This window comes from Megascapheus bottae, chromosome 1 (genome assembly GCF_031878675.1).
Source record: "Megascapheus bottae isolate mThoBot1 chromosome 1, mThoBot2.hap1, whole genome shotgun sequence".
In the NCBI taxonomy this organism is placed as follows: domain Eukaryota; kingdom Metazoa; phylum Chordata; class Mammalia; order Rodentia; family Geomyidae; genus Megascapheus; species Megascapheus bottae.
Genome location: NC_143509.1, coordinates 64,733,532 through 64,751,959, shown reverse-complemented (window position 1 = coordinate 64,751,959; position 18,428 = coordinate 64,733,532). Strand labels below are relative to the sequence as shown.

Here is an 18,428-nt window from a genome sequence, read left to right as displayed (position 1 = left end):
GAGTGCTTGCCTAGCATGCATGAAGACCCGGGTTCGATTCCTCGGTACCACATACATAGAAAAAAGCCAGAAGTGGTGCTGAGGCTCAAGTGGTAGAGCTCTAGCCTTGAGAAAGTCCAAGGACAGTGCTCAGGCCATGAGCTCAAGCCCAGGACTGGCAAAAAAAAAAAAGTCTCACAGAATCAGAGAGATAAAACACCCATGTTCTCTCTCATATGTGAAAGCTAGAACTAATTTATAAATGTATAAATAAACACATATGGGCTATCTGCAAGTGCACACAGATGTATTAACCCAAGTATGGTAATTTTTTTTATGTGCCTCTGCCACATTCCTTAGAAAAAACTCACAGGTCCAACAAAATGAATAACAAGAAACTGGTATTTGAAAGGTATGAGAGGAGGCCAGGGGAGGAGGTAGAAAAATGAAGAAAGGGAGAGGATGAAGTCAAATATTCAAGGCATACCCTAGGAAAATAAGAAACTTGAGGGGAGATGGGTTGGGAGAGTTGGAGAATGATGAAAGGGGTGGTACCAAGCAAGATACACTGTACTCATAAATATGATCCTTTGGGAAAAAATAAACAAACAATCCTAAATAGGAATGACGAATTTGTAGCTTACATATATTATTATCAAAAAAGAAAACAGAAAACAGTTATGAATTTTGTATTTTGAATTAAAACAGAAGACTGTGGTGAGGATATCAATGTGCCATTGCCTTCTGCTGATGCATGTACTAATTAGAAAAGGATGCAACCTTAACGCTTAACTGTGTTGCATTTTTAAGACCAAAAGTTACCACTTTCAAATAATCTTCAAAATTAAACTCAAGGCAAGTGAGGGCAGTAGGAATTCACCAAACTGGTAAGTGTTCCCTTCCTGGTTCTTCCTCTGCCAGAGTCTGTATCACTCAGCATCATACTGACTTTATTCCCTGTGAGTCAGTGATGACAGGTAGCCCCTGCTTTCACCTCTCCTTTCGGTTTCTTACCAAAACCCCCCAGACTACCTTTTCTTCTTGGGGGACTGGAGTTACAACGCAGGGCCTCGCGTTTCCTAGACAAGCACTCTACCACTTGGGCCATACCTAATCCTGTTACTGGTCATTTTTCAAATAAAGTCTGAGAATTTTTTGCCCAAGCTGACCTCCTATCTACAGCCTCCTATACAGGTGGGATAACAAGCTTTAACTACCACACCCTGTTCATTGGTTGAGATGGGTCTCATTAACTTTTCCTCAAACTGGTTGCAACTGTGATGTTCCCACTCTTTCCCTCTGAGTAGCTGCTTCAGCTCCTTCTCATTGCTAAAACGCTGCACTGCCCCTTCATAGGACACTTACAGGAACTATCTTGACAGAAAGGGGCAGAAGGAAATGTCCCTACCATTGGGATGTGCATGAGGTATGCTACAGTTCTGGGTGGTACTCTTTTTTCTCCCCACATATATAGTAACAAAGTTACCAGATTAGCCCACAAAGACGCCTATTATGGTCTGCATATAAAATGTTTGCCAGGGGTATAACTGCCAGCTGATGAGATTCTGGGAAGGGGTTGGACTCTGAGGACTTGGACCTAAATAATACATTATTCCTTTAATGAACTCGTATTAAAATGGCATTATCAAAAAGTGATAAAAACAAAACAAAACTAGGAAGTGAGGCAAAAGTGCATTTAAATGAACATACCCCCAAAATATATATCTTGTCCCTTGTCTGTCTGTCTGTCTTTTCCTTCCTCCCTCCTCTACCTGCTTTCCTGCTTCCTAGCCACCAGAAGTAGCAGCCTCTGCCACATGCTCTGCCTTACTTCAGGTTCAAAGGAACAAAGTCAGGTTGATCATGAGCTGGCACCTCTGAAACTGCCAGCCAAGATAAATCTTTCCTCCCTTTACATTATTCTCTCAGGGATTTCCACAACAATGAAGGTGTGAGTAACACAGTTCCCAGTCAATCATGAACTGGTACTCACAGTAGCATCACCAGAACTTTCTTGCTTGTTCAGCTCTCGCAGTCCATCTCCTTGTTCTCCTCCAGACAGAGTAATATCATTCAGATGTGCCTTGATGGCTGAATTCTGAAGTGTCAACTCAGCAATTCGTGCCATAATGTCCTTTCCTTGGGTAAGTTTGTCATTTGTTCGGAACTGTTGCCCATCTCCGAGGATGTGGGGCTCTTCTGAGAATGGAGGATTTCTCAACTGTTGCATGGTAGGATGGGAACTTGACAGTGTCTGTGAGAGGTTAACAAATGGTGTCTGAGTTTTGTTCTCCAAATCTTCTCCCATGTGAGAGACTCGCCACCTCTGAGTGAAGAGACGACTCTCTTCACTTGAATTCTGAATATTTGTATCAATAGGTAACATTTTCTTTTCCCAATTTTGTTCCTTCTCAATTACTTCTACAGTTGGAGGAATTCGTGGAGCAGGACGAGTTTGAACAGTCCTCCTCAACACTGTAGACAAAAATTTTTAATCATACACTTATTATTTCCCAATGCACTCGTATTACAATCATTTCACTTCCCTGACACAGTAGCTAGAGAAGTATTTAACAGAAGAGTGTGGCTTAGAATCTCTAAATTATTTTCATGAGAGAATATGAGACCAATGCATCCCTAATAATCAAATACAAAGACTTTTTGTATTTCTTTTTCTTTTTTTGTCAGTTGTGGGACTTGAACTGTGGGCCTGGGCATTGTCCCTGAGCTCTTCAATGCAAGGCCACCGCCCTCCCCCTTGAGCCACAGTGCCACTTTTGGTTTTCTGATAGTTAATTGGAGATAAGAGTCTCAGGTCCTTTTGTGCTCAGGCTGGCTTTGAACCGTGATCCTCAGATCTCAGCTTCCTGAGTAGCTAGGAATAAAGGCATGAGCTACCATTCCTGGCAAACTTTTTATATTTCTACTAAGTTACTTTATACATTTTGACTCATATTAACTCCTATCTTGGGACTTTTAGGTAGATGAGAAAAAGAATGTAAGCACTTAATTTAAACTGAGAATGGACATAGAAAGCCTGTCTGAAAAAGTAAATTTAAATGATTACATGTGCAATAGAAAGGAGAGCAAAAGATATCAAAGGCCAGGTCCTTAGTTAAAAAAAAAAGATATCAAAGGCAGAGAAAGCAAAATATGTTATGTGAAACCTCAATATACAGAAGAGCAAAGAAAAGACAGAAGTCCAGCTGTAGCTAACAAGCATATACATGAGATTGGAGAGGTAAGTACTTGTCATTTTGGTAGAGATTTCCAGACCATGTTACAAGTTTTATAATTTAAATACAAAGAAAATTTAATGACTTAGTTCACATTCCCTTTTCTTTTTCTTTCTTTCTTTTAAATTAGTCCTGGGGCTTAAACTCAGGGCCTGAGCACTGCCCCTGAGCTTTCTTTTTTTTTGCTCAAGTTTAGTGATCTACCACTTGAGCCACAGTCCCACTTCTGATTTTTGTTGGTTAATTAGAGATAAGAGTCTCACAGACTTTCCTGCCTGGGCTGGCTTCAAACCACCATCCTCAGATCTCAGCCTTGTAAATAGCTAGAACTGTAAGTATTAGCCACCCATTCCCAGATCAATTCACATTTCTTATATGCTGTAAACAATGGGAAGGTAAGAGAAACACAATTAGGGAGTCCAGGAGCAGATACAGAAGTTCAGGAGATGGACGTCAGTAGAAGAAGATACAAGAGGCCAGGAATATAGCCCAGTGCCCTTGCCTAGCATGCATGAAGGTCTGGGTTTGATTCCTCAGTATCACATATGCAAAAAAAGCTGGAAGTGGTGCTGTGGCCCAAGTGGTAGAACGCTAGCCTTGAGAAAACTCAAGGACAGTGCCCAGGCCCTGAGTTCAAGCCCCAGGACTGGTGGGAGAGGGGGAGAGAGAAAAAGGGAAGGGGAGGGAGGGAGGGAGGGAGGGAGGGAGAGGGAGAGAGGGAGAGGGAGAGAGGGAGAGAGAGAGACAGACAGAGAGAGACAGAGAGAGAGAGAGAGAGAGAGAGAGAGAGAGAGAGAGAGAGAGAGAGGAGGGAGGGAGAGAGAGAGAAAGAATGGGAATAAATATTCTAGCAATAAACTGAGAGTCATGAGCTGGAACTGAAGACTTGGGGAAATAAAGATCAAGAAGTTATGTAACTTGAATGGACAGTGATAGAAAAGAGTTGGGAAAAGAGAATTATCAAAATTGAGTTTTAAGCATGCTAAGTGTAAGACACTTTATGATTTTCCTATGTATCCAGAAAGATGACTGAAATTTCAAAAACGGCTGAGATATCATATTGGAAGTCACTTGTATATGGAAATATGAAAGCTGTGAGAAGGAGGGGGATTATCTAGAGAAAGAACGGCATAAGAAAAGAAACCAAAGTCCGTGAAAACAAAGCAACCAAGACATAAGCTCAATGTTTATGATATAGTAAAGGAGGGCAAAAGGCAACCAGAGAATGGAATACCCAGATAGACAAGAAAAGTATTCCATGAATGTAGTAGGAGAGAAACAAGAGAGTAACTGCTGAGACTATTACCGCAAGACTTACAAACATGCAGACAGAAACATGTACATGGACAACAGCCTTTCTTAGCAAGAATGATTTGAGAACAATGTTTAATGGATCAGACACACAATAAAACCAATTTAATGATTTTACTAACAAATAACAAATATAAATTAGGATGTGTTTCCCCCCCTCCCCCCACAAAGAGTTTCACACGCAGGCATTGTACCCAGCCAATGGCACTAAAGTGATTGCATCATGAGGACTCTATTTGACCAATGAACTGATTCACTGACAGACTCATAATCTTCTGTTGTGTTTTTAATTTTGGGTGGTTTCAGGGTTTTAGTCCAGTAATACTTGTTAGGTACTCTACCACTGAGCAAGACGGTTTTTGTTGGTCATTATTAAGATGGTAGGGTGTTACTTCCTATCTTGGGAAGTACCTCCTGTCTTGGGTGTTACTTCCTGACTTCCATTAAAAGGGAAAAGGGAATCACACACAGCCGGGTGCAGGTGGCTCAAGCCTGTAATCCTAGCTACTTAGGCAGCTGAGGATCTGAGGATCACGATTCAAAGCCAGCCTGGCCACTAAAGTCCGTGAGACTCTTATCTCCGATTAACTACTAAAAAACCAGAAGAGGCACTTTGGCTCAAGGAGTAGAGCTGAAGAGCTTAGAGACAGTGACCAGGCTCAGAGTTCAAGTCCTACAACTGACAAAAAAAGCAGGGGCAGGGAAATCACACCGATTTCAATGCTGGTCTTGAAGAGTGATCTTCCCAATCTCAGCCTTCCAAGTAGCTAGGATTACAGGTGTGAACCACCAATGCTTAGCCTATGATAGCATTAATGGGAGGTGATAGAAAATTTGGAGCTGGAAGAAACAGGTAACTGAAAGCATGTGGAGGGCCTTTCCTCTCACTTTCTGTTTCTTGGTTGTAATGAGGTAAGCAGCTTTCCTCTGCCATGATCTCCTACTTCTGCCTCACTATGGCTCCCAAAACAACAAAGCCAGCCAACCATTACTGAAATTACTGGAAAAAAAAAAAATAACCTTTTCTGTTTGTTTTTATCAGGCATTTTGCCATAGCAACAAAAAATTGACAAAGAAAAGCATCTTGAAAATTCTTCCTTCAGCTCAAAGATTGTGGGTAGTAAGCAACGTCTTTTTCAGTTCTGTTTTTCAGGTAACTGAGCAAAGTATAATACATAAATGAAGCATGAAAACAACTTCAACACAACTGTAGAAGAATCCTGCTTACCATCCTGCAGAGGAGAGAATTCTGAGCTACTCTTCTGCCTGGGTGGTGTTAACAATACAGCTGGCTCATAAATATGGGCTGGCAAATTGTTGGCCAGGTTTATACTACCTGGGGCATTTGGGACTTGAGACAATTTAACAGGCAACTCTTCCTGTGGTAGTTCAGCTTCCTCTTCTGCTCTGAACATGAATGGCACAGAGGCACTGGCACTTACAACAGGACTCTCTGAAGAAGATAAGAGGATATTGATATATAAGGAACTAAAACTATGAGCATATTTCAGAGTATTATTATTAAATGTATTTAAGTAGTGAAAAATGCACTTTCTTAGCTATATTGTCCTTTAAGAGTATTCACAGGCAGGATTCTATGTAGTGAATTCTGGGAATAAATTGCTATTTCAGAAAATCATTGAACCACAATGAAAAACATTTAGGACCTCCTAAAAAACAAAAAATCTTTAACTGTCATTTAAGTCTTTCATTTGTCCTGATAGCTTTCTAATAGTTGTAACAAATAACAAAACAGCAAAATACACCATATTTACATATTGACTGCTATAGACAATACTCCTTCAAACTGTGGTATTTTTCACAAGTCATGCACTGTCAAACTACAGTCACAGTCCATTTTACTTTAAAAAAGATTTAAGAGCAGAGACTAAGAAAGATCCTAACCTAGTTTCACTTATATTAATCTTTCTTTTCCCACTGGCAATGAAAAGAATTAGCAGTAACTTTACAATACACTAACTTCCAGACTTTATCACCTTTGGATAGCTAAAAGCTTTCAGTAATGAGGCTTAACTCAGATGATAATAAAGCACTAATATACTCCTTCACTATAATATTAGTAGTAAGACTCTACCAGTAGACAAAGATCAGTAACCACTAATACATATATCTCAACATAATTGGTCTGCCATATTTTTTTAAATCAATCCTGAACGTCCTAAATACATAAAAGACTTCATACATACTTGTTGAAACATTACTTAAAAGTGAAAAGGCAGCTGGAATCCTAACTACTCTGAGAACCTCAGTTTCAAACCAGCCTGCACAGGAACATAACTACTAGCTGGAAAAGTAGTGATTCTTGTGTAAGTGATACTATAATATGCATAAAAATGCTAATAACTCACCTAAGTTTAGGGGCTACAAGTTGAGTTTGTTTGTCTAATGCTACCCTAAGGCCATTGAATAATTTAATGATAGCCTGAGATAACATCACCTACCTGAATTCTCCATAATCATTCTACTTGTGGCTCCTCTTTCTGTTACTTGACTTTCTTGTCTAGAATTATTAATCACAGGACAATTCTTAATGGCATGTGTGAGTGATATAAGCTGCTCATCTGTTGTGACCATGTACTGCTGAAGTCTTGCCTAAAGAGGAGAAGAAATGAAACAGCATTCATTGTTAGCATAATGAACACTAAGGCATCACACAGACAACAAGTTGTATGAAGGATATGTGTCCTTGTGTGTAATGTTGTTATTTTAATTTTCCAAGAATTTGAGACTTTCATTCATATTCTAAATAACTCTATTCACAATTTGAAAATTCTAACAATCACATAACAGAGAGATGGTTAATAATGGACTACTAATTAATGAATATTCTTCTTAAAAAAAAAAAAGAACCTTTCCAATTTACAAAATCTCTTCATAGAGATCATCTTAACTGACCTTCAAACTACCCCAAGAAACAGATACATCAGATAGAGGAAACAATAGACTATTCCTCAGACATTAAGCTCAAATAAAAACAGATATTATACAGACTTACAGTAATGTTTATAAAATAATACCAAAGAAAAAATAAAAGCACAAAGTCCTATAGACAATATGACAACTTTGAGTTTGATATGTATATAGTATACACATGTATATGTATATATATATATTTCTTGTATATAAATGTATATATCTCAAATTTTAATGTTATATAAGATTTTCTTTTATTTAAAAGATCATTCACAAAAGATTTCACAACTGATTTACATTCATACAGATGAATGTATTTTTTACATTTAGACTGGATTATCCAGAGTTTAGGTGAACTTATTTTGTTATTAATCCTTTCAACAGGTTTGATTGCAACCACATAATTCAGGTCTTTCTTAAGTTAACTATTGGTATAACACAGATAGTTCTTAGAAGCAGAGAAGATGGCAAGAAGAAGGGAAGAGAGGCCGGTAATTTGGCCTAGTGGTACAGTGTTTGCCTAGCATGCACAAAGACCTAGATTCAATTTCTTGGTATCACATACATAGAAAAAGCCAGAAATAGTGCTGTGGCTCAAGTGGTAGAGCTCTGTCCTTAAGAAAGCCCAAGGACAGCACGCAGGCCCTCAGTCCTAGCCCCAGGACAGGCAAAAAAAAAAAAGAAGAAGAAGAAGAAGGAAAGAATGGAAAACTGTATAAATTCCATAAGAACTGCCAACAATTACTAGTGGTAAACTGCCATCTAAGCATGTACATATTTCATCTATGCTTTCACAAATGTTTCAATTATAGGATACTCCAACCAAAACTCTCCTGTAAGTCTTCTCTATCTCATAAAGACCAAGTTGATTCTTTTGTTTAATTTAAAATTTTGACAATTTCTCCTCTCCTCTCTTTTTACCCTATAGCCAATGTGTTTGGTTGGCTTTCTGAATATATTGAGAATTCACTCAATTTTCCTGCTTTCTTCTACTCTAGAGCAAGCTTCAAGGCCCCACCTGAGTTTCTCCAACAACTCTTACACATAAGGCTCTGCTTCAGTGTTCGGCCACCTCTTCCTGCCAAACTGTATGCTGAAGAAGTTAAAGCCCTAAAGAACATTCCAAATTTTCAATACACCCAAAGAAGTTCAAAACTATCTGATAATGGGGAACTATTAGCAGGCCATGGTTCATACTTTCACTATGAGGTTACATTACATTTTTCTTGATAATATAATATCTTCTCTTGGCTGGGATTTTAGCAGTTGTCATGTTAAAAAAGTGAAAAGGCAGCTGGAATCCTAACTACTCAGGACACTGAGATCTGAATCTCAGTTTCAAGCCAACCTGCACAGGAAAGTCTTTGAGGTTCTCATCTACAATTAACTACCAGAAAGCCAAAAATTAAGCTGGTCTAATTTACTATACATGTCACTTTTTTATTTTTTAGGATTTATTGACAATCTAATATCCATAAGGACAAAGATTTCTGTATTTTTTTCATGACTAATATTTTTTTTTTGCCAGTCCTGCGCTTGAGCTCAGGGCCTGAGCATGGTCCTTGGGCTTTCTCAAGGCTAGCATTCTGCCACTTGAGCCACAGCACCACTTCTAGCCTTTTTCTATGCATGTGGTACCGAGGAATCGAACCTGGGTCTTCGTGCATGCTAGGTAGGCACTCTACCAGTAGGCCAAACTCTCAGCCCTCACTACTAATATTTCTTACATCTAGAACAAGGCTATGCCCAAAGAAGGTGCTCAGTAAAGATTTGTTGAGGAGCCAACCACTGGTGGCTCACTCCTGTAATCCTAGCAACTCAGGAGGCTGAGATTTGAGGATCTCAGTTCAAGCCAAACCAGGAAGAAGATTCTGTGAGATTCTTATCTCCAATAAACTACTCAGAAACCTGGAAGTGATGCTGTGGCTAAGGTGGTAGAGCGCTAGTCTTGAGCACAAAGAGGCTCCAATAACCCTGTCCAGGCACTGAGTTCAAGCCCTAGGATCAGAAAAAAAGATTTGTTGAGGAATGGAGGTGTAGTTCAAATGGTACTATGCCAGCATTGCACAAAAATGCCAAGCAACAGTATCTCACATTTGAACTCTGAGTTCACGCCCTTGTACTGGAACTGGTGCATGGGTATGCACGGTACATGCATGCTCTCCCACAGACACACACACATACATACACACACACACACACACACACACACACACACACACACACACACACAGATATTAAAGATTTTTTGAATCTTTTAAATACTATAAAAACATTTTACCACCCTAGAAGAATTGAAAATATGTTCATTAAAAACATGTACATGAAAAAAAACATGTACATGAATGTTCACAGTACCAAAAATTGGAAATAACCCAAGTATTCATTAACTGATCAACAGATAGATAAAATATGGCATACACATGAACTGGAATATTACTAAGTCATGGAATGGAATGGAAAGTAATGTGTGGGAGTGCCAGTGGCTCACACCTGTAATCCTAGCTACTCAGGAGGCTAAAAATCTGAGAACTGCAGTTCAAAGCCAGACTGGACACAAAAGTCCCTGAGATTCTCATTGCCAATTAACCACCAGAAAACCAGAAGTGGTGCTGTGGCTCAAGGGGCAGAGCACTAGCCTTGAACTGAGGAGCTCAGGGACAGTGCCCAGGCCCAGAGTTCAAGTCCCAAGGCTAACAAAAGGTTGGAAGTGGTGCTGTGGCTCTAGCCTTGAGAAAGCCCAATGACAGTGCTCAGGCCCTGAGTTCAAGCTCCAGGACTGGCAAAAACAAATTAAATAAATAGTCAAGTGGAAAAGCAAAAATGAAAGATATTGTAAGCAAAGTACAAATAGCATTTGATGTCACTGGCTTTCATGCTCATACTTTGAAGTAACTACTATGACATTGGAAGTTATTATTTGGATGTAGATAAGTATGTTCTCCACTACATGGTGTATTTCTTATCCTATATGCTATTCATAGTCTAAGCTTTTACTATAGTTATTCTGATACGATGTTCAATAACAGCTGCACTGATGAAGATAATGAGTTTGTTAAGTAACCACATCAACCTAGAAATAAAGGCAACTCAGTGGGAGAATCCTATACACATGTAAAGATACTTTATACAACCAAACATGGAAAACTTTGAAATAGCATCTAAGTACCTGTGTGGTGGAATTTTCTTCTCTAAGAAGAAGAATTTCAGCAGTCAGAGCATCAATGAGCTCTCGATGATCTCCTAATACTCGTTCTACGTGCTGCCTGGTCTCTACTTCTTTACGCAGTTGAAGCTCACTCTACAAAATAAATACTTATTTACACAGGTAGGTAGGTAGGTAGATAGGTAGGTAGGTAGGTAGGTAGATAGGTCGGCAGGCAAGCAGGTAGGCAGGCAGGCAGACAGACAGACAAACAGACAGGCAGATTGACTGACTGACAAAACATAAAGGCATCCACCCAACAGTATCACATATTGAAAACTAAAGGTTTCTACTCAAAGCTGGAAAACCAGATAATTACAAAGTAGCATTAACTATATAACAATAAAATAAGCATGTTTATTATACTTAATTAAATAAAATGTGTTGCTTTATCCTCGTTCCTTCCTTATACAATAAGTAAAATGGCATATAGAATTAACTACATTTTTCATAAAATACATATTTTTGAGTATTCATAGACCATCTCTAGAATATATTAGTATCAAGCAATGACAGCAGACTATAAGGAAGAAAAGAGATAAGATGGAAGTTAAAGATAAGAATTTAATCTTCTGCTGTGCACAGGTGGCTTATGCGTGTAATCCTAGCTACTCTGGAGGCTGAGATCCAAGGATCATTGCTGTACAAAGCCGACCTGGGCCCTAATTAATCACTAGAAAAGGAAGTGGGGCTGTGGCTTAGGGGTAGGGTGGTAGCCTTAAGCTGAAGAGCTCAGGGACAGTGCCCAGGCCCACACACACACACAAAGAATTTAATCTTAGCTACTCAAAAGGCTGAGATTTTTTTTTTTAAGGGATTCAAGGACAGCCTGGGCAGAAAAATGAGCTATTTCTAAAATAATCAGCAAAAATCAGGGCTGTAAACCTGGCTTGAGTGGTAGGGTACCAGTCTAGCAAACACAAGGACTGAGTTCAGACTTCAGAACTACAAAAAAGTTTTAAGTTTTTTATTCTATGTCCTAATCATCTGTGAATTTCATGCTATAGTATATAGCACCAATTCTGTCAAAATATAATTTTTAAAATGACAATGAATCATGTTGATTGCATCCATTAATGGTTTAGATTTTGATAGTACATGCTTCTAACCCTGTAATATTTACCAAGCATCAGAAGACTCCTGAAGATTCCTGACTTGAAGGTGAAAGATATGGATTTTAGTAAATCTGACAATACAAAAGATCTTACTAAACATCTTAATCAGTAATTAATTATATTTTCAAACAGTAGTTCCTAAAACATTTTGTCAGGTTTATTTAAAATACAACTTCATAATAAGTAAGCTAATAGATGTTTTTTGTTTTTTTGTTTTTTTGGTTTTTTTTGCCAGTCCTGGGCTTGAGCTCAGGGCCTGATCACTGTCCTTGGATTTTCTCAAGGCTAGAGCTCTACCACTTGAGCCTCAGCACCACTTCCGGCTTTTTTCTATGTATGTGGTACCGAGGAATCGAACCCGGGTCTTAATGCATGCTAGGCAAGCACTTTAACCACTAGGCCAAACTCCCGGTCCCTCTAATAGATGTTTTTAAAGATAAAAATACCCAACTAACTTTAACTCTACAGATTTATGAAAACCATTATTATTTAAACTATTCTGGCTTGATTGATAAATTATTTCCACAACAAGATAATACTCACTTAGATATTGAAAACACATGCAAATTACCACTCATACAGAAACCAAGAAGAATTTTCACACCTATCAAGTCTACCGATTTAGGCAGTATCACTCTCCAAACTGAACTAACATGAGAGTATAGAGGAAAACAACAGATTACAGTGTTATCTGTAACTGCCAATCAGTAATATTTAGCATTATCAAAAGGCATAAATTTATTTATAACAGATTGCCTTATTAATTATATTTACTAAAGCTCCTACAAATATTATCTAAGCATATATCTACTAGTGGTAGTGGGAAACTAAAAACTTGACTTTTATTGCATATGATCAAAAAGAATATTTTTAGCTATTTGAATTTTATTTTGAGGATGCAATAAATTAAGAGGAAAATCACTACACACACATTTCTGACCGAAGAACTTTGCATAACCTGCTCTTACCTCTTTAAGGTACCGAACCAGGCGACAAAGAGAGCTCACTAGCGACAAAGTAAAGCCTGTGAGACCCTGAGCACTCTGCAATCCCTTGACCTCACGTCCTGTCCACCGCTCATATTCTTCCATTTCATGTTCCACTTCATGTATCATGTGTTTGAGGATATCCAGGCTGGAATTGTTGCTACCTGGTATGTCTGCAGATGTTGTGCTAGCTGATAATATGTTTTTCTTTTGCTTAGAAGAAGTATGTAGATCTGGTTTTCTTTTCACTAAGAATGACAGAAGTAGCATTATTTCAAGACCAGAACAAACTACAAAATTCCCAGAAAAAAATTTATTACTCATCATTTGTAAAAAGTTGTTAGAGAAGTTACCAGCATTTTATCTCAAAAATCTGCAGTTTATAAGAAGTTTATATTATCTGCAATGACTATACTAGAACTTTCTTTTCTGAGTTATGTGTGATTAGGAAGAATTTCTTAGCTAGGCTTTGACAAACCCTTATTAAATTATATCCAACAGAGCAGGTAAGGAATGGGGGAAAATATTTTAGAAAGAGGTTAAGACAGTCATATCAAGGTACATGTATAATAATTCATCTTTGTAAATGAAGGGGTAGAACCTTTATTTAGCAGCTGTTTTTGCTTCCTCGAGTTCAGCACCTGTCCCACCACAATGCTTGAGTCTATAGTCTCAGTAGATTCCTCAGGCTGAAGCTTACTTTGGATTCTCTTGACAGCATCAGTAGCATTCAGAGCAGCTAAAAGAAAGCACTTTGCAGCACATCCCAAATAAACAGACTTTTTTTTTTTTTTTTTGCCAGTTCTGGGGCTTGAACTCAGGGGCTGAGCACTGTCCTTGGGCTTTCTCAAGGCTAGAACTCTATCACTTGAGCCACAGCACCACTTCCGGCTTTTTCTATGTATGTGATACCAAGGAATCAAATCCCGGTCGTGGTGCAAGCACTCTTACCACTAGGCCAAACTCCTGGCCCCCAGACTTTCTTTTTTTTTTTTTTGCCAGTCCTGGGCTTGAGCTCAGGGCCTGATCACTGTCCTTGGACTTTCTCAAGGCTAGAGCTCTACTACTTGAGCCTCAGCACCACTTCTGGCTTTTTTCTATGTATGTGGTACCAAGGAATCGAACCCGGGTCTTCGTGCATGCTAGGCAAGCACTTTAACCACTAGGCCAAACTCCCGGCCCACCCCCAGACTTTCTTTGAACAATATTTCAACTCACAGATTCACCAGAATATTAGTCAAACGGGCTACATAAGAATGTCAACATTTAAAAGACATTTCTTGAAAAAATTACTGTGTTCAGAAAAGAACCTCATTAAAGCAGGTTACTAGAAATAATGCAAAGAGGTAACAAACAAACCTCTACGTTCCCCTGATGATGGAGTTCCTGGAGGAGTTATTTGTGACTGTGTTGCTAATTTCTGCTGAATATCATTCCACAATTTATTAATTAACTCAGAATTTTCTTCCTTTAGTTGATGAAGAAACCTATAAATTATTTCATAATAAACTATATTAGAGTTAATAGGTATTATAATCATAATTGTTCTCATGTGTTAGATTTGAAGGAGCTTTTAATTAGTGACTTTGTTTTTCGATGGTCATGGAGCTTAAACTCAGGGCCTGGGCACTGTCCCTGAGCTCTTCTGCTCAAGGCTAGTGCTCTACTACTTGGAGCCACAGCGCCACTTCCAGTTTTCTGGTGGCTAACTGGAGATAAGTGTCTCATGGACTTTCCTGCCTAGGCTAACTTGAAATGGTGACCTTCAGATCTGAGCCTCTTAAATAGTTAGGATTACAGGCGGATCACCAGAGCCTCGTTTGAAGAAGCTTTTAATAATTTACAATCAAAGAAAAAATACTTTTCACTATAACCAACAAGATAGGTAGACAGCATAATGCTCATTATCTCTGTGTTAGAAGAATCATTCCATCTGCCTCCAGGTATCCTATTTACCTTGGCACCAAACAGAAGCATTGGTCTTTTCCATAATTTTTGTCATGATTCCCTCCTTCACTCTCTTTAAAGTAATTATGTATATGAATCAGTCTTTTTGGGGCTTAATAATCTGACAAACTGTCAACCTATTCAGATTACAAAGTATGTCACTTTGGTTAGTAGACAGGAGAACATGCAGTGGAGAGAAGGGCCAGAGTATGTTTGGCATAAAGCATGTAATTTAAGGGTCTCCTTATTGACCTCACCTGAAGAAAACAAAAAAGGAGGGGTTATCCAGGAAAGATCTATCAAAGTTCTCTTTTCTAATAGAGTGAATTCCCACGAGAGTCATAAGACACAAAAATCTCTGGCCAGCAGAAATACAAGATTGGATGAATGACATACAAACAGGATGAAGATTTGGTACCAGACTTCTAATTTTCCACAGACAAAAAACAGGCTGATAAAAATATTGCAAACAGTAAGATTATCCTTTGAGAAAAAGGAAGGATAATCTTAAGGCCAAAACTGAAGACAGGAGCAAGCTGTTCGAGCACAGATACCATGCAAGAGCCACAGAGTTACTCAAAGAATGAAGACTCAAGACCACACAAGATTATTCCCAGGCCCAAATCCTAAATGGAGTTTACCCTGCTACATTTCAAAGTTGTTGTAATTTTGTTTTCTTTTTGTAATTCTGATTTTGATTTCTTCTTTTGATATTTTTTCTCCTTTAAAATAAGAATGCTTGTTAACTCACACTTGTCCTATCAATACATTATGAAAGCAAATAACTTTCTTTTAATTTCATTAAAAACCACACCCATGAAAGAATTTTTCAACAGAATGGCTCATTTCCAGCGTCTTAATCTGATTTAGATGGTGAGATTTGGACATTTTTTTGGTGGGGAACAGTAATGGGGCTTAAACTCAAGGCCTTGTACTTGCTAAGCAGTTACCCTACCACCGAGCCATGCCTCCAGTCCTTTATACACTGATTATTTTTTGTGTGTATATGTATGCTCCAGTACTGGATCTTGACCCTGGGGCACTGACCCTGACCTTCCTTGCTCAAGGATAATACTCTACTCATTGAGCCACCACTTCACTTTTAATTTTATGGTGGTTAGTTGTGAGATAAAGAGTTTCACAGACTTTCCTGCCTAGGCTGGCCTCAAATTATGATCCTCAGATCTCAGCCTCCTGAGTAGCTTAAGATTACAGTCATGTGCCACCAACAAATGTACTGGTTATTTCTGACACAGTATCTTGCTTTTTGGCCTAGGTGTGTGCGTGGACTATGACCTTCCTATTTTTTATTGCTCTTCATAGCTAGTATGTCAGGCACATGCTGCCATGTCCAGATTCTTTTGCTAAAGTCTTGCAGAATTTTCTGTCCACACTGGCCTAGAACTCAGATCTTCCTAATCTCTGCCTCCCGCATAGCTTGGATAGCAAAGAGCTACCCTGGCTGTATCTAGCTATTGGTTAAGAAGACGCTTCATATATATGCCTTGGCTGTCTCAGAGTCTTGGTCCTCCTGATCTCAGACTCTAAAGTAACTAGGATTAAAGGCAAAAGTCACTAGGACATTTTCTGCGCCAATGTTTTTAGTTGAGATTTTAAACTTAAACTTTAGTTGAGACTTGGAGGATATAGGTATGAGAGTCTGTGGGCCACTGGATGTATCATAAGCTAAACAATAAATCCTAAAGACATTCTGCATCTCAGAACCTGAAAAATATTGCCTTACATGGTGAAAAAAGGAGACTGAGATGTCTGCAGATGAAATTAAGAATATTGAAATGGACTACTAGATGTGTGGTTCATGTATCAGAGTGCATGCTTGCCTAGCAATGCAGTGTCCTGAATTCAAAAAAATAGTTCTAAAAAAACAAAAAACAGAAAAAGATATTGAGATGGAAAACAAGCAAATGGAGAGAGAGACAGAGACAGTCAGAGAGAGACAGAGAGACAGAGAGAGAAAGAGAGAGAGACAGAGAGACAGAGAGAGAGAGACAGAGAGACAGAGAGAGAGATGGAGAGAGAGAGACGGAGAGAGAGAGACGGAGAGAGAGAGAGAGACAGAAAGGACCAGCAAGAGACTAAAGACTAAAGTAATGAAGCCAAAGAGGGTAAAGGCCAAAAGCCATCAGAAGAGTCTGGAAGGAGTGTGGTCCTACCTTAATGTCTGCCTAGTGAAACTGACTTTGGATTTCTGGTGCCTAGAACTGGGAAAGAACACACTTCTGTTATTGTTAAGTCACCAGGCTAGTGATAATTTCTTCCACAACCCAGAAACTAATAAGCCACTTAAATTTATTTTACAACTTTCATTTTAAATGCTCAACATACTTTTAATGATTATCCTTGGAATTTGGGGTCTGGGAAGTAATTACTTTAAAATGCTTGTCTCCATCCCATGACAGTAAGTTTCACCCAAAACTCCTAAAGGAAGTTGCCAAGCCTAATGGAAACAGCAGTTTATCACCCAACTTTGTTACGTGGGATTCCACCCTTTTGCCACTGTTAGCCCTAAATATCATCCATCTATTTTCCAACACACTTCTTTATTATTTTATCATATAGTTCTTTAGAATGAATAAGACACTGGCAAAAAGAAAAAGTGAGAAAACAACTGCATCTTCCTAAATGCACTGATACCAACAAACATCAGAGACTTAATAGACAGAATAGGCTGGCTCATACCTGTATCTCTTGGAAGTTGGAAACAAGAAGATTGTGGTTCAAGGCTAGCCCATATACAAGTTAATATGACCCAATCTCAAAACCAAGACAGGCATGGTATCTTGCACCTGTATCCCCAGTTACTCAACAGGCACAAGTAAGAATATTTCAGCCTGAGACTAGCTCAGGTGAAAGCACAAAAACTTACCTGGGGGGGAAAAAAAGTGAAAGGCAAAAGAATACGAACCAGGTACCAGTGGCTCATGCCTATATTCCTAGATATTCAGAAGGCGAAGATCTGAGATCAAGGTTCAAAGCTACCTCAAGCACAGTTTTACAGTTAACCCAAGAAACAGAACTGGTGTGATTCAAGTGGTAAAGCACTAACCATTACTGAAAAAGACAAGTGAGAGTGAGAGGACCTGAGCACAAAAACTAAACTAATAACAAGGAGGGACATGACTAAAACCACAGAGCATGAACCCCCTCCTTTTTTAACCAGTCCTGGAGCTCGAACTCAGGGCCTGCTCACTGTCCTTCAACACTTACTGCTCAAGGCTAGCGCTCTGCCACTTGAGCCACAGTGCCATTTCCAGCACCTGGAATGCAATGTAATAAAACTAGAAATAACAGAGGCTCTAAAATATTCTTTACTCTTCTATGAGACAACTAAGTAAAATGAAAAATATAAACTGAAATTATGCCTTTTCTAAAGTAATAAGACATTGTCAAAATATACAATACACATTTGAAATAGTGGTGAGATTATTATTGTTGGGACAACTGTAGACATGTAAGGTATATACATGGGATATTAGCATAAGTTGAATGTGATTTCCTGATTATGGGTGTATGTAAATGAATGTTCTTCTGAGGAAATACACACTGAAGTATAGATGCCATACATACCTGTCTGTATTCATGTCAGTTGGAGGGTTTGGAGAATTATCCAATTCATTCTCACTTTCTTCTGACTGGCTATTAATAGTACCTTCTTCTCCATCATCATCTACTTCATTAAGAGCCTATCTCAACA

At 38.7% G+C, this 18,428-nt stretch overlaps 1 protein-coding gene across 3 annotated transcripts in view; it reads right to left on the bottom strand.

Moving 5' to 3' along the window:
- Spice1 (spindle and centriole associated protein 1) overlaps positions 1 to 18,428 on the bottom strand; it is a 49,393-nt gene that overhangs the window by 8,550 nt on the left and 22,415 nt on the right. For 2 of the 3 annotated variants that reach the window (XM_090346354.1, XM_090346369.1), the window contains exons 7-15: positions 18,302 to 18,417; positions 16,888 to 16,935; positions 14,126 to 14,253; positions 13,368 to 13,505; positions 12,749 to 13,014; positions 10,630 to 10,761; positions 6,989 to 7,139; positions 5,755 to 5,979; positions 1,973 to 2,454 (exon numbers count right to left, since the gene is read on the bottom strand). In XM_090346354.1, coding sequence (XP_090202480.1) covers positions 1,973 to 2,454; positions 5,755 to 5,979; positions 6,989 to 7,139; positions 10,630 to 10,761; positions 12,749 to 13,014; positions 13,368 to 13,505; positions 14,126 to 14,253; positions 16,888 to 16,935; positions 18,302 to 18,417 — 1,686 coding nt within the window. The remainder of the gene's footprint in view (positions 1 to 1,972; positions 2,455 to 5,754; positions 5,980 to 6,988; positions 7,140 to 10,629; positions 10,762 to 12,748; positions 13,015 to 13,367; positions 13,506 to 14,125; positions 14,254 to 16,887; positions 16,936 to 18,301; positions 18,418 to 18,428) is intronic. The other variant, XM_090346360.1, reaches the window with a different exon arrangement.